We start from the raw sequence: 22,522 nt of genomic DNA, 5'->3' as shown, positions 1-22,522 counted from the left end.
CAGCAGCCAACAATAGCTCAAATGTGAGGCAATATTCTCAAAAAAAATGCAAACAACAACATGGAAATTTGATTTTCTATTCAAAGTGTTTGTAGCCAGCACACAAACACTCTAAATGTAAAAAATGTGCAAGGAGGGAAATCAGCTGCGTCAGAGAGATGGATGGAAAAGGTACAAAGCTCGGGTAGTGTGCTAACAAACTCCATTTTGTGTTGCTGCAGCTGTTTCCATGGAGCTCTCTCTCCCTCTCTTTTGCTCTCTCTCTCCTCTCTGCCACTCCACACTCTCTCTCTCACACACGCGCACACACGCACACATACACACCAGTGTCTGAAAGAGGATTCAGCTGTGTGAGTCAATCTGCAACCAACCACAACTCAGAGAGAACCCCTCCTTCTCTCTGACAAGACTCCTCGCCTGTATCTCTCCAGCATCACGCCCATCTCATCATTTTTTTTCAACCTCATTACAATAATTTCTTAATTTATTCTAAACCCCAGTCACAACAACAAACCCACATTCAGCACACTCAATTACTGTGATTCTGATACGCGAGCACCACATCAACAAGAATCACGGGAACCAGCGTGCGTATTTACAGAGCTCTGCTTTTCCCTCGGCCTTATTTGGAGTGTATGTGGCAATCAGCGGTGCTCATTACACCTAGCTGCCCTACAAAGATGGCCCAGAAAACGTCCTTGAAGGAGGAAATGAAGTTGAAAAAAAAGAGAGAGAGAGAGAGAGAAAGGAAAAGATGCTTACCGAGGACTCCGACGCGGTAGTTGAGAGTGATAACGATGACATTTCCGTAGCTGGCCAGGACGCTCCCATCGATCATGTTGCCCGTCCCCTCCATGTAGGATCCCCCGTGGATGTAGACCATCACAGGCTTGGCCCCAGTATCACGTATGTCTGCAAGAGCGGCCATCATTAACACATTCACATTGTCGTCCGCTCACTCCGATCAAGGGTCAGCTCAGATTCAGATACGGCAGACACAGCACATGGTGGCCACAAACAGACAAGCTGACGGTCACCTCTCAGATACCAGCTGTAAGGACACAGTCTGCTGGCCTATTAATGGAAACGGAGGCAATACTCTATCGTATCTGCTCTTCGAGATACAAATTAATTCCCACTCATTATGCTGAGTTCAACTCTATTACGGTAATTGGCCATCTCGGCTGAAAACGCAGCTTATCGTTTACCATACAAAATATTTATCCCATAAACCTAAACTGTTAGGGCTGTATTCGGTTTTGTGCTGCCTTCCAGGAGGCAGGCCCACTTCCCAATATAGACACGCAGGAAGCCATTAGGGAGAATAAAGAGAGAGGTGCTCTGACACATCTCCTAACCAGGGAGAAGGCTAATCTGGCTTGACAGTGATAGGGAAAACGCATCGGCTAATTAAACAATGCAACCATGTGCCTCCTTTTCACACAGGCCTATCTCTGTGCAACAATTTATTTGCACGTTCTTGCTCGGCATTGCAGGCAGTTAAATTTGCGCTTCAGTGTTGGTAAAATGTTGTTTATTCTATTCCCGAATCAGGGCTTGATACCCAGCTGGAGCGACACTCCAGCCAGATAAAGCACATCCAGAGGTAGAGGGAAGAAAAAAGGCTCTGTCTGAGGAATAGCCTGAATTACTGGCTGGCTAGCTAGAGCTGGGAGACAAGACAAGAAACTCTCTCTCATTTTCACTCCTGCTCCCCCCGCGTTCCGTGTAGCTTCTCGCCTTCCCCTCCCTCACTTTGTATCGCTTTCACTCACAGACTCTCCCCTGTCTCTCCCTGTTTCTCTCCTGCCTTCCCTCCATCTCTGTCCAACTCTTCGCCTCCACCCCCCCCCCCACCAAAGCCCTGAGAGTGGTGAGAATGAGAGGGGGTGGGAGGGCAGAGAGCGAGGAAGAGAGAGAGAGAGAGAAAGAAAGAGAGTGAGGGAGAGACAGACTGAAAGAAAGAAAGAAAGAAAGAAAGAAAGAAAGAAAGAAAGAAAGAAAGAAAGAAAGAAAGAAAGAAAGATGCAAAAAAAAAGCAAGAAAGGAAAAAGGGGGGAAGCAATGGGCTCAGATTTAAAAGGGTGGTATTGTATTCTGGTTGCTATGGCGACTGAGAGCCAAAATTTAAAATCCTGAAGAACAGCTAATCGCAGACCACATCCTGCACGGCCCAATCTGCATCCATCTGCAGGCACCGCTCGTCGTTATGCACCCCATCACATTAGCATGCTCAACACCAAGGACAACTACTTAAATGCATTTTGTAGGGACACGGCTTTTCTGCAACCCCTATAGCAGAGCTCAGCCTTGATTCACAGGTTTTTTCCCCCCATCATTCCCGTCGTTATTCATGGCCCCGTTAGGTTTAAAAGCAAAGCAATAACTTGTATATGATGTGGCCTTATTTATAGCTTTCTTTATCTTGCTGGTATCTGAGAAGGCTACACAGTGAAATGTGATTTATAGCTGACACTTCTCTATGCACAGACTTATCTTAGACAAGAGGAGGAGGGGATGCATGGGGTGAGGAAGCATGAGAGGTACAGTCAGAGAGGGGAGGGGGGAGGGGGGAGGGAGAGAAACAGCAAAACCTGCAAGAACTACTCAAACAAATGGGCCACAGATACGAAGAGAATGGCAGAGAGGAAGAAGGAACAGGGGGCAGAAATAAGAAAAAGAGATTAGTCATGTCAATGTTATCAGTCACCTCTTTTGTTGATTCACATCGGGTCTCCATGACAACAGTTAAATCCCTTTGGGAGAGCGATACAAGACACTGAAGCTCCACTTGCTCTAATCTATTTATTGGCATGATCTGATGTGGGAGGTGTCACACAGATGTGATATACAGTTCTCACTGACACTGTGATTTGTGTCAGAGGCATATATATATACATGCAACAGATCCCAATTGGACTTTTGCTTTACAGTGAGGAATAATGATCCTGTCTAGATTCATCCACGGCTGAGCCTGAGCATGTCGTGGAGGAAATGAGGTGAGTAGCTCTGCTTAACCAATCAGATCAGAGCTTTATCGGCCGCTGCGGACGGGCTAATCTGGCGAAACAGGTGACAGGTGACTAAGTGGCTACCTTGAAAAGCTGCGTCCTGATTCACGACTTCTCCGAGGCAAACACATCATTACATCAACACACATAACATAGCATCAGAATGCAGCACAGTAGCTCTGTGCTAGAAAAGAAACAGAGATAGGTTCATTAATGCACAGACTGACAAATTTGCAAGAAAAACTCAACATGCACAACGAGTTGAGAAAAAAAATGACAAATAAAATCATGTCTTGGAGATGAACCAAAAAAAAATATGTGCATGATAGAAATGTTGATGGAAGCTGATGTGCAATGAAGGGTGAGCTGCGGAGAAACATAATTTATATGACACATCATTTTCTCACATATTTCTCTCAGTCGCACAAGTGGCATCATGCAGCTATTTGGCGTCATACACCCCCAGCACATGTCATACGAACAACAAATAGCTGAAAATAAAGGAAATATTACCAACAAATGATCAATTCAAAGGTCTTCAGTTCTCTTCACCCCGGCTAAATAGAAAGGCTGGGGACATTCACACCCACAAATACATCACAGGGCATGAATTTTAGCAGGACCTGAGGAGCACAACCTTTCACAGGAGCATCACAGTGGCTCTGGACTGATTGGAGTGTCAGTGGGAGGCAAACTCAGGCCTGAGCTGAGCCGCTAAGTGTTGCCGCTGTAAGTGAAACCCACCAGGAGGGCCGGGAGCACTCGTTTCTTCCTCCTCTATCTTATCCCCCCCTCTCCCTTGTGCTACCACCTTTTTGTCCTTTGCCTCTCACTCCATTGAAAACAGCCAGTCATACGCACGGTATATTTGACGTTAAAGCGCCCCCAGACGCGACCATGACACTCCGGAGTGGGGCAGGACAAAGGCGGGCGGAGATAAGTGTCGTGGCATTCACAGTGTCAACACTTGGTGAAACATGGTGGCTGTCAACGGCTATCAGTGAGGTCTGTGGTCGGCGCGCGTGGGGGTGGGGGGGGTGACAATGTCCTGATGTGGCAGGACATGACATGCACCCTACTGTAGTGCTCTTGTCAGGCCCAGCTTCACGCTTCACTCATGACAAGTCCATTACTGGCCATGTTCACGTTTAAGGACTGCATTTAGTTTAACTGGGGAGATCCTCGCAAAACAGGCTGCGTAATTACACCGAATTATACAGCAGCGTGTGCTGTTGTACAAGTCGCTGACAGTATTCTGAATGTCAGCCTTGGAGGGGGAAAAAAGGCTGAAATGAAGGAACACACAGAAACAAATTTTCTATTTTGCACTCACAGAAGACCGGGGAAGGAAGACAACATAGAAAAAAAAAGCTGTTGCATAGCTGTTGCTATTTTAATCCAGTGGGCTTTCAGAGCCGGCACATCATCAGGGGTGATGGAACGGGCAGGAAAAGAGCACCTTATAGATGGAGTGTGTCACAGTCCACCGTGTTCTCCACAACACTTGACATTTGCGAGGGTAACTCAGGTATATCTTATGTATATAAAGGAAAACTGAGTACGACATTATATGAAAAAGAGATGTGAGAGTGAATCTTGACATCGCTGGACTAAATGTAAGGGGAGGAATGACCTTTGTGTGAAGGTGACTTTTTGCTCCCTGGCTGGTGTGTTTGTGCGTTAAATACAATGTTGGCAACAGGGCAGACAGAGAGCAGTGTGTATGAGGCTAGAGAATGAAGAGAGATGGGGAGAGACACCGGGCTGAGTAAAACAAAAGGGGAGACACGGTGAGAAGCCTACAAGGCTATTAGCCAAAGCCCCCTACAGCTGGCCTGGATCTAGATGAGAGGAGAAAGCTGCAGAGGTGGTGTCATCCCTGAGACTCACAGATAGCTGTTTGCTCCTCAAGTGAATGAAGACAAACCCTTTAGTCTGTCAGGGAAGCCTGCTGTCCTTGATGCCGGCCTCAAAATCTGATGTTATACTGTACAAACCTGCTGAAGGGATGAGGACAGCACACCAACAAACACATTGCAGAGGCGCACATGGCACAACCCCCCTCGGACCTGCTGTGGCACCACGTAAGGAAAGAGCCTCGATGAGCTAATTCAAAGTCTATCTCCTCGCTTGTTCCATTCTTCAGATTTTTCAAAAGCAGTGCGTTTTTTCATGTTTTTGACTTGCCAATTATTTTGTGCCACTCAAAAGAATACACACACACATATCACATATCACACACACATACATATATATATATATTTGTGTGTGTGTGTGTGTGTGTGTGTGTGCCAGTATCAGTATCAGTAGGTCTCGCACTCCCGTCTTCTGAAAAGGCTCCAACAATGCCTTTGCAGATCAGCCATTAGCAGCAATGCTTATCTTGGAAAGAAGCTGAGCAGCAGCATTCCAAAAATCTCTGCATAAATGGGCTTCAAGGGGCATCATTCCTCGTCCCGCCACATCAGAGAGAATAGGATAGTGGCAGAATGGGGAGAATGGTGTGTGAACTGCCCCCACTGCCTATTCACCAGTCTCCATCCTGCCTGAGCTGAGCGGAGGGCTTTGCCGGATGGGGATCCAGTCAGGCTTGTGCAATGGAATTAATGGTAATACCCGGGCAGGTGGAGCTCAGCTCTGCTCCCTGGCACAGCAACGATGGAGCGTTTCTCTGGGGGTGGGGGTATATGTGTGTGTGTGTCTGTTGTCTTATTCGATGGTTACTTCTAGAGCTTGGAAGCAAGCATTGTGTATGTGTATAATGTGTGCAAGTGTGCATGTGTGCATGCTTCACTGATTTAATGGGTGTGGGTGTTGATGTTTGAGGTTGTGCGCACTCACACTGGGTGGAAGCATGCCTTCTGATTAGAGCTAGAGTGCCAAATGACACACACACACACACCCACACACCCACACACACACACACACACACACACACACACACACACACACACACACACACACACACACACACACATCTACTTTTCATCAACAGGAGAGGCCGAGGCAGCAGTGGCACAAGACACTCCAGAGGTGCAGCGGGGACGGCTGCCTCTCTCTGCCTTACATTGGGCACAGCACCTGGGCTCCACTGCCATGTTCCACCTGGGAGGTCCTACACAGCCCCACTTCCTCTATTTACATGCCCACCTTTATCTAACAACAGCAGGTAGGTGATTGAAAGCTCTCTTTTACGGTGCAATAACAGCCTCTGTAAAATTGAGTCTTGATTGTGGGCCGATGTAAATCACAGCATCTTGGCCCACGCGCTCGTGTTGCTGGAGGGAGTGTCGCACAGAATTTGAATGCACTTCGGGTTGTGCCAGGGGGTTGACTGTTGCTCAGACAGACAGACGGACACACCAAGGGACCAGCAGAAAGACACCAGAAGAGACAAACAGAAGGTGAATACAAGGAGATTTACTGTAAAAAAAAAAAAAAAAAAAAAAAAAAGGTCATTATGTTGTTATGTCATATGGCAGTTTGCTCCATTGAATGTTTTCATTGGCTGTTCTGCTGCCTTTTTTCAATTGCAAATTTCTATATTACTATTCCATTACAGACGTTACTTACATTTCTTTGGCAATGCTGTTCCAATAAAACTAATCTGAATCAGAATTTAAGAGCGTGTCTGGAGGTTATAACGGACAGGAGGGCTGCTCAAATATTGTGGAGGGAGGGGGGAATTAGCCCACGATAGACAGACTGCCAACTGAGACAGCATGGTAATGTTGGGATGAACAGACTGAGAGATGGAGGGGGTTAGACAGAGAAACCAGAGAAGACAGCAGCTCTCTGGACTGAATGAGAATATGTGGATAAGAGGTGCATCAGCTAAAGAGGGAAAGACTGGGAGTTCTGCCTGTGCTGATTCTACTTGCCCTTTAACTTGAATAAAAAAGATTGCTATTACCCGCAATAATAGTACAGCCACATATAAAAGCAGTGGTCTGTAAGACAGCTTTACAAAGACTTTGGTTTGTGCAGTGTGCTCAACCATCCTTCAGTGAGGACTGAAGTCTCTTCATCACAGAGGTACCAGCTCTCTTTTGGGGTGGTGGATTATAGAGAAACAGAGGGGTGTCTGTGAACACTGGTGTCACATGTCGGCTCCATGACACTTGAAAACAGACATATTTGCCAAAACAATGAAAATCTTCTGGATCATTCTTTGGGATTGATGGCTCGCTTTGTCACACATGCATTAGTTACAGTGCAGTGGCAAGGATACTGCAGGGACTGTATTGTGCTTCTACGGTGATGCTCCGCAAATAGCATTAGTTGCGCTCAGTAAAGACTTGTCATATTTTCAGTGAGGCTGGTCTTGCACAACAGCTTGGAGACCAAGCCACTGTGCACGCATGCAAAGACTTGCCAGACAAAGGGATCGGCACTTGTCAGCAATTTTGAACGGACTTAGGGCTACAAACACTGACGCATGTGGGCTTGCTTGGGGGAAGACAAACATCCACGTGCGCGCATGCATACATGCTGTCGAGCTGAAAACTGAAGGCAGTGTGGCTCCAGTTGTAACAGCTCGCCCTGGGCTTGAATGAGAAACACCTGTGTGTCAAAGTGGTGCCATGACAACGCTTCCTGCTCTGTGATCAAGGCCAGCGTGAGGCCTCTTTCTGAAAGGAGAGCCCACTGGCAACGAAGAAGGAGTTCAAGTAGAAACCCTTAAACATCTGGAAAGAACCCTGGCCAGCCGGGCCTCAGCTGGGGTTAAAACCCAACGCAGGATCCCCCAGCAAAGCATTAACTGTGCCATGATTCAAGACAAATAAGCGACAGGATACGGCAACTTGGTGTGACATCTCAGTTTTCCTGCCAAATAGAAGGTCCATATGCCCTAAACATGTGCTAAGGTCCCAAACAGCTTCGCTCCACGCATAAAGATGAATCTCCTTCATCAAATATACACATAATGCGCAAAAATCCAATCTGTCCGTAACAAACAAATGAGGCATAAATCAAGGGCTCAACCTTGATACCCAACATCATGCTTGCATCACCTGCCTTACTGTGGGGAAGGAGGGCGAGGGCGGGGCCATATCAAGGGTTTGATTTAGATTCAGAGACTTAAGCCGTTTCTGTTGCAGCACAAGAATCATCTCTCACTCTAATCTCGGCAGAGATCCACCCTGAGCCAGGAATATCCCAAGATAAATATGGAAAGTGAACAATGCGATTGCTGAGCAGCAACTTCCCATTTTCTACACCTCTCGCCTCTAATCCTCTCCAGCAGCACTCCTGAACTGCCGCTCCTCATCTAAATCTGCTGGCAGACCTGGTGAACAGTCTGATATTACACTGCTGCTTCACTTTCCCTCTGCCATTATCGCCACAAATACAGCTGCTGGCCACACCTTCAGAGGGGGCTCTCACCACTGCCGCTGCCCCTGTAATAACAGTTGCTCCAGTCGCCATGTGAGATATTAAAATGACTCAACCCGGGCTTGGTTATCTCGACAGCTACTAGATCCCATCTGACTCCGAAGCCAAACGCTCCACTCATCAGCTGAATTTAGATGCTTTGGAGGAGGAGACCTCACATTCACTCACACATACACACACTCTCTACCGTCTGATCAAAGACAACATTGTTCTACAGACTCTAATGTGACAGGGGTGCTTGATGATTGCATTTGCAATTAAAAACAAATCAAAGAAAAACCGGAAATGATCAGAAAACAGTGACATTTTTAGAAAAGAAACTCATGCACCATCTTTGTTCACCAAGGAAAATACCTTCATCTTCATCACCGTCGTTATCCGATAAATCCTCGCCCTGTTTTTTTGCATGGGCCCCTGTTATTGAAGCAGGGAGAGACATAGAGAGGCACAGGGAAATTCAAAATAGCATGTTTGGCAACAAACAGATGGGAAAAGAGGCAATTCAATAAAAAGCAGCATTTGAGACCACATGCATATAATAACAAACGTTAATTGAAATAAACAACTCACATTTAGACACTTTGTCAAGTCTTATCAACACTCACAGCATATTAAGAGAAAAGTAAACATTTTGTTTAATAGAATACAAATTAAAGAAGGTGACACAATAAATAAATAAAAACACACCTGACAGAAGGTAATCTAAACACCCTCCACTGTCAATCATAGCTTATTCCGGAGCAGAGTCATACACCACTGGCAGTTTCAGAAAAAACCTTTTCAGATTTATCAGGGAAACCCTGTGAGTGCAGTCCTATAGGTTTGGGTAACAACGCTATTAGCTTAAAGGATTGCTGCAAAAATGACCAGCTACAACATGTAATCCTGATTGGTTTTCATTGCGGTTTGGAAATGACTTTTCCAGCAGGGCTCAAGTGTGCTTAAACAACAATTTAGTAACTTTCTGTTTTCTCTGGAACATGAACTTCAAACAGTTTAAAAGACCATAAATAAAAGGCAAATAAAATGATATTAACAGACAATGGGGTTGCTGGCAAGTTTAAGAATCTAAAAACCAGGATGCAGAAAACTGTTTAAAGAGCAGGGTTTACACTACAAGCGAAAACACGTGCGGGACTTCCCCTAGAAATCACATGATGTGTGCATCATGTATACTCAGTTATGTCTCTTTGACCTGAACAGCAGGTAATATATGCTGTTGTCCTTGTACTACATATTAGTATGAATATCTATCCCCTTAGGCCGCTGCATACTGTGCACAAACATAGTGTAGAAGGACTATCTTCACCTACCACTTACACAGCTGTATTTTCAAATGTCTAGATTTGGACAACCATGTACAATCATTTTTTGTTGCACACAGTCAGTTGGTCAATCCATCAGTCCATCCATTCAACAGTCCATCACTTTTTGACAAGATTTTAGAGAGACTTTTACAGTTTTGGTGATACTCTGACCTTTCATCCAGCACCACTGTCAGTTCAGAGTTTCCTCCTGAGCAATGCTCCATACAGTAAATCTCAATGATTTGGTGAGCTTGGACTTTTCCTCTGTTGCAATCACGAAGCCACTATGAATATGATTTAATATTGAAATGTAATGGGCCGATTGTCACAGAATTGACTGAACCGTTCATGATTTCCAGAAGATGTCTGGTATTTCCACAGTGTTAAACAGCAGGCGTGGGTCTGACCCTTGTCTGAAAGAAACATCACCTTCACTAACATCATAAATAATACAATGTTTATGAAATAAAATATTTACCTTTCAGGAAAAAGAGTGAAGTTGCCATTTCACACAGCAAATGCATTAATGAGTCTGGCTGTTGTTTAGACTGTCATCTACTAACTACATTAATCAGAAGACAACATATGTCAGGATGTGGGTGACTTGAGACTAAGACTCTTTAAAATATTATGTCTTTCAGTCAGTTTGGTGCAGTCAGAGACAGACAGTACACAGTGTGGACACAGAAGTCAGAAACCATATAAATCTCTTTAGCATAGGTGCCAGTTAGACAGCTTTTATCTGAATGAATGCGCCACCATGTCTGAATACCTGATCAGATGTTAACTGATAGATGCAATATACGCATAATGTAACGGGCTGAGTGTAATGAGATTTACTGACCAGATTCAAGCTCTCCAAAGTGGGGATGCCATTTGAATTTGTTGATTTCACCATCTGCACAATGACCTTGTTCACTCTGTCCAGATGTGTCGGATGTGTTGTGGAGTATAACGCAGCTTAATGAATAATGCAGTCTGCATGGGCTGCTATATCATTCGCTATCTTCAGACTTGCAAACATAATCACAGACTACAACAATGTCAAGCTTACAGCACTTGCTTAGCTTCTATGTCACCCTGTTTGGCAATCTGATGAATGGCACCAAGTTGTGGAAGTGGTTGTGGGAGCGTGTGCAGGAGCAGGAGCAGGCTATCAAATTGTACTGGACATTTAAGGTGAAGGGCTTGCTTGGTGTGGTAGGCCATACATCCTCTCCCAAAGTCATCGGCTAATTAGATAAAAATTTATATCCATTCCATTAACAACATACAGTATAAAAATACCGTTCAAAACTAGTTGAAAACAGCTCAGGTTATCAGAACACAAGGGGCTTCGTTGATGATGCAATACAGAAATGCTGATTTGAGCAATGCAGTCATGAGTTTGAATGGTTATCAGACACCAAAACACTGCACAACTCTGGCATGTTATCATGGCGGTGACCATTTACACTCTCGTCGTTACAGTTGCCACAGAAACAGCAGGAATATGGCGTGAGTGCGACAAAGTAATCTACCTGGAATGTGTGCTCGCGCTGCAGGATAACGCTGCATTATGTTGTAGTAAAACATTCTCATTGAAGTGAATAGGGGAGCTGCGCTGTTTCGCAAAGTGCTCATCTCAGTCTAAAAAAGGCCTCAGTCTTAGAGTTTGGCAGGTGTAGCGCTTTAAAGTTGAACGAATTTCATAGCAGCACTAGCTCGCAGTCAGGAGCGTCTTCCTCGTGTAGGAAGTGACTGCCATCAAGATCAGATGTCACGTCTCTCTCATGCAGGCTTCAAGGAAACCTCCGAAAATGTTTTAGCGGAATAAAAGTCGGCAGTCAAACAAAAGGGTTTCACCTCCTTCAACAGCCTTCTTTATAGCTTGTTGGGGATTACGCTTATTCTAGCGTTCACTCTGCCGTTGACGTGCTAAAACAGCGAGGTTATTGAGTGATAGTGCTTCAGACAGGCATAGATTGGATGGCAGGTGTCGACAGGGAAGCTCTGTCACTTTGAATCGTGTTGTCTGTGAGCCTGCCTGTGTGTGTCAAACACTGGATCTATAATAGGCACCGCAAACATGTGACGTCTGCAGTGACTCAGCAAATGAGCCTATATTTGACCTTGAATCTTCTGATGTGATGCCGCCGCAAGAGATTGTGAAATTAAAATAAAACTTCAGTGATCAGATGAATTTCTTTGCATAACCGGCCTCCGCGAGCCGACATTAGCATCGCCTCAAAACAGGCGGCATCTAGAGTAACAGCTATTATTCATGTTCCTTGACAAGCAAAATAGAAACCTGTCGCATTTATCAAATCAGGTTCAAAGAAACTGCATTTGATGGGCTCACTTGTTACATAAAGGGTATTGAAATTCAACATTTCACCAGGATGGAACTGCAAACAAAAGACACTCCAGTAGTTGGCTGAAGAGTTTTACATGACTAAACCCTAGCGTGCACACCTACGTACATACACACACACATACACACTGACACAGATACAGAGCGCTCTCAGACTCTAGAGACTTCTTCACTGAATCCAGAATTCACTCAATACATCGTGGAAGGGCTAAATGTTAACTGCCTTTCCTTTGCTGGAAAAAGGTTCGCTGACAATAGATGGGCCTTGGAGTTAAATATCAGAAAGGTCAGAACGTGGAAAGGGACTTAGTGAAATGTGAAATGTTGCAGCCTTGACAATTTAGAGCAGTTATATTCAGTCTCTAATCCTCAGGTGGCCATTTTTCTCTTTCACAGTGCCTGGGTCTGTCTCTCCTCCTGTCCTTCTCTCTGTCTGTCGGTCTGTCTGTCTCCATCTCTCTCAATCTGTCTCTCAGTTTAGAGGTTAAGGAACAGCTTGGGAGGGACACATAAGAGAGAATGATGGAGAATGCAGCTAAAAGGTTAAGGAGGCTGTAATCCTGCAGTAAAGGACAGCCAAAACTCACACTGCGCTTCAGCTGTTCCCAAAATAAAATAACAAATAAAAGGCAGCCAAGTTGTCTTTCTGCCTGTCCACAGCTCGATAATGGAAAGAGACAAGTTTAACAGAGACCACAGGCTTCTGCGTACACTCTGGGGTCTCTTACTTCTACTCTTGATCCCTAATCAACCATATATTTCCCATCCTCTGCAAAAAAGCCGACATTGCACAAATATCTCAGAAAGGCAACACTCACTAGATTTAGGGCTTCTTCTGTCATTTAAGTAAGAGCTGCACCACAGTTGACTATGCATCATGACTGATTTCAGAAAGCCAGAACAATGCAGGAACGCAGCCTTCAACACTAGGAGACCTAGCTGCAGAATGCGCAGACTGTGATGTCTTTTTCCCATGCAAGTACACTGAATGTTTAAACCGGAGTACGCGTACTTGGTCAACATAGCCGATTCTGAATTCTCATTTTGCAATTGGAACATTTTGTTTGCATGTGCACGAGCACCCAGGTGGCCCGATTCACACCCTGCAGTTGGCTTCATACTGTACTTTTCAGACACACTGCTTTATTTGTGACAACAAAATCAGTACTGATCAACACATCGATTTTCAATTTTTTTTTTTTTAACCATTTAAAATGGGTCAAATCTTATTTCATTGGAGAGCTATGTGTAGCGCATCGATTCAATCAGCCCTTTAACCTTGCCGCTCTCACTCTCTCCCACAACCACACTGATGAAGGATCCCCTCCTCTACATGCATACTCTGAATCAAAACATGATGATGCGGGGGAGCAGGGATTGTTGTTGGCTTTTCCAATGAACACTTCATGTACACTTCTGCACAAATTTGTCCCAAACTGATGCATTCAAGTGAAAGATAAGTCCACTAAGGGTGGATCTCCGCCTAAGCCTGTCCATGTTCTTAACACAACACTGTTAGTCTCGGAGACCTAACTCTTCAAATAAGTAATAAGTAAGCTTGTCAGAGGCCTAGCTAGTGAGGGTAACTATGGTCAAGTGAGTGTCATTCACAAAAACCCAATCAAGCCGGCTAAAAAGCACAAAAGACTGGCCGTTATCTGACACTATGTGGTGCAAATATTTGCAGTAGAGCCCTCTTCAGTATTATTTAATAATTAATTTAAGAGCATGGGTATGAGTCCATCCACATGCAAACAACAAAGGCAGTGAGGATGAGGGCTGGAAATAAGCAAACATGAATGTGCAGTCTAAAAAAATTGGATGTGCAAACATTTTAGGAGGAAAGAACTGCACTCAAACCACCTGTTAAATCACAAGGAAACAAGCGATGTGTTCATAAGAAAGCTCCACAGGGCACCTTTAACCTCTTCATCTGCGCCAAATGCACTGAGAAGTGCATCATTACAGAGGCATGATGTGTGGCAAAGCATTCTTCAGTTTACAAGGATGCCAAATTTGTCAGCCATAAAAAAACAGGTTTGAATGATTAAGCCTACTTAAAGGAGAGATTTAAGGGATATCGGGGTTCAAGGGTCTAGATCTAAGCCAACAGAGATCCAACCAAAAGCAACAAATAAACAGTGTTTTCCCCTTTAACAGGGCTCCACAGGCTGTGCCCTCTATTCCCTTTTAGTTTGGGATAAACAAAGAACAGAACAGTGATATTGAGCCTTGGACTGACTGTGGAAGCTGGACAGCACAGCAGCAGGAGGCCTCTGAATAGGAACTTCCTGCTCAGGCTGCGTCTTGCATCTCAAGTCAGTGTGACTGGATCTGCCGCTGGCTGGTTACAGCCCTCACTCACTGGGGTCATCAACTGTCCCAGACAGATGATCATAGATGATTATAGAAGTCATTTTCTGTCAAACAAAAGTGGGCATCTGCTCTGTTTTCAAATGGCACAAGCCAATATTTGTTCTTGTCTTGTTGGAAAGTTTTTGTGCTGTCTGCTCGGTGTACAGATTTCCTCGGCAGTACTCAGGGAGTAGCCCCTCCTTCCCTGAGGCAGGGTTGAGTCGGCCAACCAACGGGATTACCATGGTGTGTTACTGTCTGCCACAGCCCAGACGCAGTCTAACCAAGATTGGGGCTCTTTCACAGTTTTTACAGCTCTTGAGCATCTGGAGGTCATCTGGTAATAGGAAAAAAATGTCCAGTGTTTCTGCTGGGGTAGTTAATCTACAGGTTTGGCAACTGATTGGGCGGTTCAGTACTGGCACCGGGCTGCGTAACACATGGCAGCCTGCTGCCTGTGAGGGCTGCATAAGAATGATAGCTGAGTGGTCCAAATCAAGCCAAAATGTACAACAGATTTCGCTGCACTTATCTCAAATAAACTCATGATGAGGGATGAATTTAGGAGTCAGGAAGGTTGATCTCAGAGTGTCTCTCAGAAGCGATATTATTCAGACACAGACCAGCGTGAAGGACTCTACGGACGGGTTTTACAAGCAGGTTACGAGCAGCAAACGAGACATGCTGTAAAGCCCCGCAGAAAATAATGTGCATATTGCATAAACAGGCAGCACGCAGAACAGTGAGAGCACCTTATCACCACAACTCTGCCACAATGAGGACCTCATCAAAAGGATGTGATTTTACGGATCTTTTAAAGTTTGTCAATCAATTTAACAATGTAAACCTCTTTTTAAAGATAAAAATTGACCTCATCGGGGCTTGTTCTCGCAAAATTGACCCATCTCGAGCCAATCTAACACTCTGAGGCTGAATAGTGCTTAGCTGTGTCCCCGCACATCATTACCCCTCTCCTCACTCCATTCACTTTGACTCAGAGCAGAGAGAATGAGTGATATAACCCAGGCTCCAGTGTCTGCCTCTCTCGCTGCTCTGTGGCCTGTGTGCACACTTTAAGGCCACTTCAGAGAGAGCAGTGGGCTACAGTGCTGATCTTGCACATTGGACCACCTCCACATGACCTTGTGACTACCTGCTTGGACATCTTGGTCATGCACTGGTGCACTGTCTATCAAACGAAGGAGCAGCCATTCTATGAATTACACTGTAGTCAGTGTAAAATAGTTTCTGAACAAAGAGCAACGCTCTGTTGTTTTTGCACTGTCAAAATTAGCTGGTGCATAACAACACCAGCTCTGAATACCAACCAACCATAGTAAAAAAAGGAACATCTACTCCAATTTTGAGCCTTCTATTATTCTTTGAATGAATCTGTCTTTGATCTTTTGTCAGGACACTACTGTGTGGTTTTCTTCTGTTTAATGTAGGAAGATGAGCCACATCTTTGATATCAGTGAATCAGGTATTACACAATACCCAGATCCATATGGAGGACTTTCTCAGTAACTTTCGACTTCTTGACAGTCATACAGAGAGTTATACATACACACTCTTACCACCGCTCTGCGACTCACACTGCAGATTCTGTTACATATTTATACTTATGGCTCCACAAATCATCATATACTAACCACTTGTCTAATACAACAGAAGAATCTAACCAAGATCACCATCCATCCATTTTCTTCCACTTCTCCATGACTGGCAGCAGGCTAAGCAAGGTAGTCCAGATGTCCCGCTCCCTACAAATGTTTTCCAGCTCCTCCTGGGAGATCCCGTGGCATTCCCAGGCCACATAACATATTGTGTGTAATCCCTCCAGCGTGTTCTGGGTTAACCCGGTTGGACGTGCCCAGAAAACCTCAGAAAGGAGGGTGCCCAGGAGGCATCTTGATCAGATGCCTGCACCACCTCAACTGGCTCCGTTGAGCACAAAGGAGCAGCAGCTCTACCCAGAGCTGCCTCCAGATGTCTGAGCTCCTCAACCCATCTTGAAGGCTGAGCCCAGTCACCGTACAGCTGCAATCTCATTCCTTCGGTCACTACCCAACACTTGCGTCCATAGGTGAGGGCTTGAACATGGACTGACTGGTAAATCAAAAGCTTTGCCTACCAAGTCAGCTCCGTTTTCACCACAGTGGTTTGGCACAACGCCTATATTACTGCTGACGCCACACCAATCCGCCTGTCCATCTCATGCTCCATTTTACCCTCACTCGTGAACAAGACCCTGAGATACTTGAACCCCTTCGCTTGGGGCAGCAACTCACTTCCATTCCAGAGGGAGCAATCCATCGTTTCCATCAGGGAACCATGGTCCCAGAAGTGGAGGATCACGTAACCAAGATCACGGGTGATGCATTTAACAGGGTTCATGGGCGATGTATTTTTCTCATTTAATAACCATCACCATTGCCACAAAGGTGCTTCATGCTAGGTGAGAGGGCCATTTACTCTGTCACAGCTGCATACTGTTGCTTGGCAACAATCATTTCATAAAGAGTCAAATACCATACTTTTTACCTGAAAATTAATCACTCTTTCCTCCAGAGGGACCACATTCACAGAGGTACAGATTGTAGCTGAAGCGTTATTAGTACTGAATGTGCACAGTGTGTATGACTCTACTGCAATGAACAGGTCTCTATTGAAAACATTCCAAACATTGAAATAAAAAAAAAACAACATATGACCCCATTGGTATTAACCATTTTATGTAACAGATCTAACTATTGAAAGGACACTAATTAAAATATTTAATGAGGGAACTGATGAACTGTTAAAACAGTTTCCCAGTTCACACTGAATTAGTCAAAGAAGACTTTAACTTTGTATTGGAAACGTTTAATCAAAACCAAAGTATGCTTCAGAGGTTGCTTTCTACATTGCCTAAGAAGGATAAATTATGCTTCATTTGCACTGCTAATTCAACATAAGCCAAGATTAGTAGAGGCAGTTTGAAGAAAAAAAGGTGCAACTGAAATAGAGAGCGTTTCCAGCAAGATTGAAAATTACGACCTTTGTATTTACAGCAAAAGAGGAGCTATGCAACAATTATCTCTCTGCACAATAATGTGTCACAAAATCAACATATGAAACTTATGATAAACCATTTTCTCATTACTAAACATGGGGAAGATAATTGAAAAATTCCAAGTGGAAGGGGAATATTAAAGAGATATTTCTGTGTATATTCCACAACTGGGACTAATTCAGAAGCAGAAGTGCCTGGAGGGCCAGTCTGTCTCTAACAAAATTGGTTTACCAAAGCAGAATGTACGAGCGCACAGAGTGAGGCCAAAAGCTGCCTGCTGCCTCCATGGAAATCAGCAGCACAGGTCTCCCAGCTGAAACTGAATCTTTACTGCGGAGTGAGATATGCTCAGGATCACAGTCTTAAGGCTACTCGTAAGGTCCTAGCACCTTCAGGCAGGCTTGTTACCAACAGTGAGAGTTCAGCAGTTGCTAATGAAGTTGGACTGTGTTTCTCCATGGCTGCGCGTCTGAGCATTTGCCACATGGATAGATGAAAGCTGTCGTGCCAATAAAACACCCCACTGCCCCATATATGAACAATTGTGAATAATAAATTTAACAGAGAGGTGGCCCTCTACTTTTTTGTGGAAATTAAATCAACGACTGAGGCTCCGATGCTTTCAGGTGTCGCATTTGACAAATACTTCCAATAAGCTGCCGTCTTAAGTGCTGTCAGAGCAGTGACACATGACTTAAGTTCTTTGCATACCAAGTCAAATTTTATCTTTCCAGTATTTCAAAGTAGCACTCATGCTTCTGATTTAATCAACAGTTGTACTTAAATGAAAGAATATCACACTTTAAACATGGACAAGCTGTACAATAATGAAAAAAAAAAGAATAAATACATGTTATTCTTAGACATCATGCTCATTGGGTTGACAAAGCATCATTATTTATTTAGGGACCTGCATTTTCTGTCCTTGACACACTCTCATAATAAAACCACACTTCAACGCGCGCGCGCGCGCGCACACACACACACACACACACACACACACACACACACACACACACACACACACACACACACACACACACACACACACACACACACACACACACACACACACACACACAGCACAACACAGCACAACACAGCACAGCACAGCACAATCACACAGCACAACACAGCACAATCACTCACTCATCTCTCATCTCACACACTCATGTCAAGGTTGATCTCGGTCACAAGTCCCACGTTCATCCCAATTAACACTTTGATTTGGGAGTTGATAGGTGGTGATACTGGCAGCTTTGGAAGGATGCACCCATCACTCTCCTCTCTCTTTCACTCTTTCAATTCCTCTCTTTCGTTCCGTGTTGTCTTTCTTTTTCTTTTTCTTTCTTTCTTTTTTTTTTTACATACCTCCTTTTCTACACATTTTCTTGTTGGGTTTCCTGGCACATTCCTTGGATATTCTTTTGACTGTAAAATGAACGGAAAAACTACAAAATAACAGAGAGATCTGGAAAAGATCGGATGTGACATGCAACAACTCAGACTGAGTCAGACCCCCTCTTCACCCTCTTTCCCTCCTCCTCCCACCCTCCCAGTCATCATCAACAACAAGAACAACAAAGGACCTGTTGAGAAAGTAACTGGGGTGTTGCTGCAGAAATATTCCAAAAGGGTGGAATGAATTTGCTGCATCCTGGGACACAGGAAGCCCATATTCACATGCACTTCTATTTAAGACCCATTACAGCCACACAGAAGGCAGAGAGGCTAGATTTCCAACATTTAGTAATTCATATTGTAATCTGATAAATTAGAGTGTTATTTGACAGTGCCTGTTTGATTCTCAGAGCACTTAACATTTCAAGTCCATTTTCTTGTGTGGGTCTCCTTCAAGTGGTGGAATAATGGGGAACATTTAAAAGAGTCAAAATCTAAAAATCTGAAACTTTTAGTTGTGGTGAAGCCTGATCTGTGTTTGCCTTTTGCACAAAAAATGCTTTTAGCTTTACGCAAGGACAAACTGAATAAAGCAAGGAGAGTAAAGGGTCTTACATAGGTCAGGCTGATGCCACAGGCCTCTCGTGTACCAGACAGAATATTTCACCAACCCTACAGTAGAAGATCATTCACTTATGAGGCAGGCTACTAATCACTAATGGCTAATATCCCCAGAACAGTCAAGACAGTGACGGTAGGAAGGTGCACCAACTATTTCCAATCTGCTCCTTGTATGATTAGATTTCTTTCTTTTTTTAAAATTCAGTCATATTAATAAGTCATCAAAAGAGGAACCTCTAACAGTGGCATGGAAGGGGAGAGTTGATGAAAAGACTAAATGAAAGATCAAGTCAAGATGGGAGGTTGAGATGATGGATACGGACACAGCATGCGCCAGACAACAGGTCATGCTCCGCGCAAAATACAGAGGTGACACAAAATCTTAAGAGGAAAGACAGAAAGGAAGAAAGGAAGGCAGAGACAGAAGAGAGGAGGAGGAGAGGTTTGGTTTCACCCTGTTTACTCGACACACTCACCATCCTCAGTTGGAACATAGATGTTTAGATAAAGACAATCCTCGTGTTGATCCTGTATGTATGTCGTAACTATATCCAGGTTGAAGGTGAACCATATTGGCATCATGATCTCTGGCACAGCGTTGTGAATATTTTGGGGGCACACAGGAGCAAAGTGAGTGGCGTTCTTGATCCCCGACCAGGAGGAAGGAGGCTCCGGGGGCATGAAGCGTTTTTCTCCCACTGGCGAGGCGGCGTACGGAACCCCCAGATACTGGTCCACCGGCCCCAGAATCTCACTAGGCAGGGGCACCCTCACCCCTCGGAGTTTCCCATACTGTGTATTCACAGTGGGGTGGTAGTTCTGACCTCTCACGGCTGCAAACCACCAACAAAAACTTAATACCCACAAGGACACGCTGAAATTGGTGCAGTTGTGGGCACTGTGCCAGTTCTGCGAGGGGAGACGACTTCTCCTTGGAGAAAACCACATGGTCCTTGTGAGCGAGTGCAACTGCAAGCGACCAACATACAAGCCGGGGCACCCCCTCAGCAAACACACTGGCTTCCCGCTCAGCCCTGCTGTCCAGCCACCTGAGGGACAGTCATCAGCAATACTGGAGCCTGCCGGCTTACAGGCAAGCAGAAACGGTCACAGTTATGCAGTTTCCCCTCTGCAGCGAGGTCCTTATTCACCGTCCTCTCTCCCGCTCGCGAGTCAGATCTTCTATCCCGAGCTGCAAGAGAAGACAGGAAAATTAATGACACTTCCCTGACAGCCCACCAGTTTGCCTCCATTTTTTAGTCAGTCATTTTTATTGACTTGTGGAGTCCTTTTCTGTCATGACATAAAACAGCTCACATAAACATGACAGAGCTCTCCGTGCTATCATCAATCCACATAATGAAGAACTTGCCTTTGACTTGGATATTGCAATTAACTGTTGAGCAACTTGTCAAGATGCGCCTAATAATGCTAACAGGACAAAATGAAAAAAATGTATTGACAGTGTTTCCCTGTTGAGCTGCAGAGGAGGGATAGTAAGAAACAGAATTTTCACAGAAGCACTACTAAAAAGTCAAACAGAAACATTTTGACGTGATAAAAATCTTGTGTCCTGCTCAATGTCGTTACGGCTGTCGGCCAACTAAATTCAAATATATATAATAGAACAGTGAAAAAAACAAAACAAAATAGATTCATAGTGAAAATTAACATGCGATTGTGGAGCTGTTCTCAGCTGTTCTCGCGTGGGGTGGGACAGCCTCTCCATGCTGTTTCCCCCTCTGCTTCTCTGATGTCCACCCTGTCTCTCGCTTCTCTCCCGACTCAATGAAATAAGCGTTTATTTCAACCAAACCAGATCTGGTGTTGAACAGTAAAATACAAACCAATAAGGTTTTGGTGAGTCCTTTCCCTTAACACTGGAAAAGCTTGTTGTTTCCGTTAGTCCCTAGGACACAATCAGATGATAAGAGGCCGGAATTCCTCCCATTTGTCTGGAACAGTGAAGTCTTCCAGGACACGTGGAGCGGCATCAAATGGAAACTCTCATGTCATTTTCATTGATTGAAAGTATAATGTACTGTAGGTTAAGCTGAAACAAGCGAATAATTCAGCAACACAGTATAGGACATGATTTGTTTATTTGGTAATGTGTACGTATGTAAATATACCTATAGAAGTCTCTTGTTGTACCGTTTGCCCTCTTATGGACATAATGCGCAAAAACAGACATTTGAATAGAAGGCACAACCATACATCATTTTGGGCCAATTTTGACAGCCTAAATGTCACGCAGCATTTTCCCGACATCTCCCTTTGGCACAGATATGAACGAGGCAGAATCTAAATTTCATCTCCCTCATTTGCTCTTACAAGAGATGACTTTTTAGGATGAACAGAAGATGAGCCAGAGGAGGATGTAGCTACAGCCGACACATGGGTGCCTCCAGTGACAGCACTGTAAATGCTAATCTACAGTCCCAGGGTAAACTGCGGGTGCCAGTGACAACACCTTCCCGCACTGCCTGATCAATTTTCAATTTCTGTAGCTTAAGGTCCCCCACAGCCTTGTGGGCCTACTGCAGTGTTCACTCTAATAACAATGGAGAAGAAAAGCCAGCATTTAGAAGAGGATATTGCATTCCAAAATGACTGTGTAAATGATTTATAATGTATCAGCAGCCGTTGGAGGGCTACTAACCACTGAGAGAAAGCAATCCTGACGTTCCTGGAGGTGCTGTTATCGCTAGGCTGCTACTCCCATTTTCTGCAGTGGAAAGTGTGCCGGTGGAAGTTGGACTCACTTCATATGAAAAACATACACATACAGTACATTTTGTAAATAGTGCAGATGAGTCTACCTTCACTGATACATTTGGAAACTAAATGCATGTGATGGACAATTCGGCTCAGAGACTACGGAAGCCGAGCACCTGCTCAGTGATAATACATGAAAAGCCATCCATATCCAATCTGGGGACTAAAAGGCATGCATTGCTGGGAGGCCAAAGACTGGCAGAGGCTTCGGAATGCTAGAAAGGTGTCAGTGGTCTCTTCCCTG

At 44.5% G+C, this 22,522-nt stretch overlaps 1 protein-coding gene across 2 annotated transcripts in view; it reads right to left on the bottom strand.

Moving 5' to 3' along the window:
• nlgn3a (neuroligin 3a) overlaps positions 1–22,522 on the bottom strand; it is a 118,501-nt gene that overhangs the window by 74,697 nt on the left and 21,282 nt on the right. Inside the window, exons 2-5 of one of the 2 annotated variants that reach the window (XM_070962005.1) lie at positions 19,977–20,692; positions 18,850–18,909; positions 8,763–8,822; positions 763–912 (exon numbers count right to left, since the gene is read on the bottom strand). In XM_070962005.1, the coding sequence (XP_070818106.1) occupies positions 763–912; positions 8,763–8,822; positions 18,850–18,909; positions 19,977–20,448 (742 nt within the window). In that variant the 5' untranslated portion in view covers positions 20,449–20,692. The remainder of the gene's footprint in view (positions 1–762; positions 913–8,762; positions 8,823–18,849; positions 18,910–19,976; positions 20,693–22,522) is intronic. The other variant, XM_070962007.1, reaches the window with a different exon arrangement.

The sequence above is a fragment of the Chaetodon trifascialis genome, chromosome 5, assembly GCF_039877785.1.
Source record: "Chaetodon trifascialis isolate fChaTrf1 chromosome 5, fChaTrf1.hap1, whole genome shotgun sequence".
NCBI classification, from domain to species: domain Eukaryota; kingdom Metazoa; phylum Chordata; class Actinopteri; order Chaetodontiformes; family Chaetodontidae; genus Chaetodon; species Chaetodon trifascialis.
This window is presented reverse-complemented; position numbering and strand designations above follow the sequence as displayed.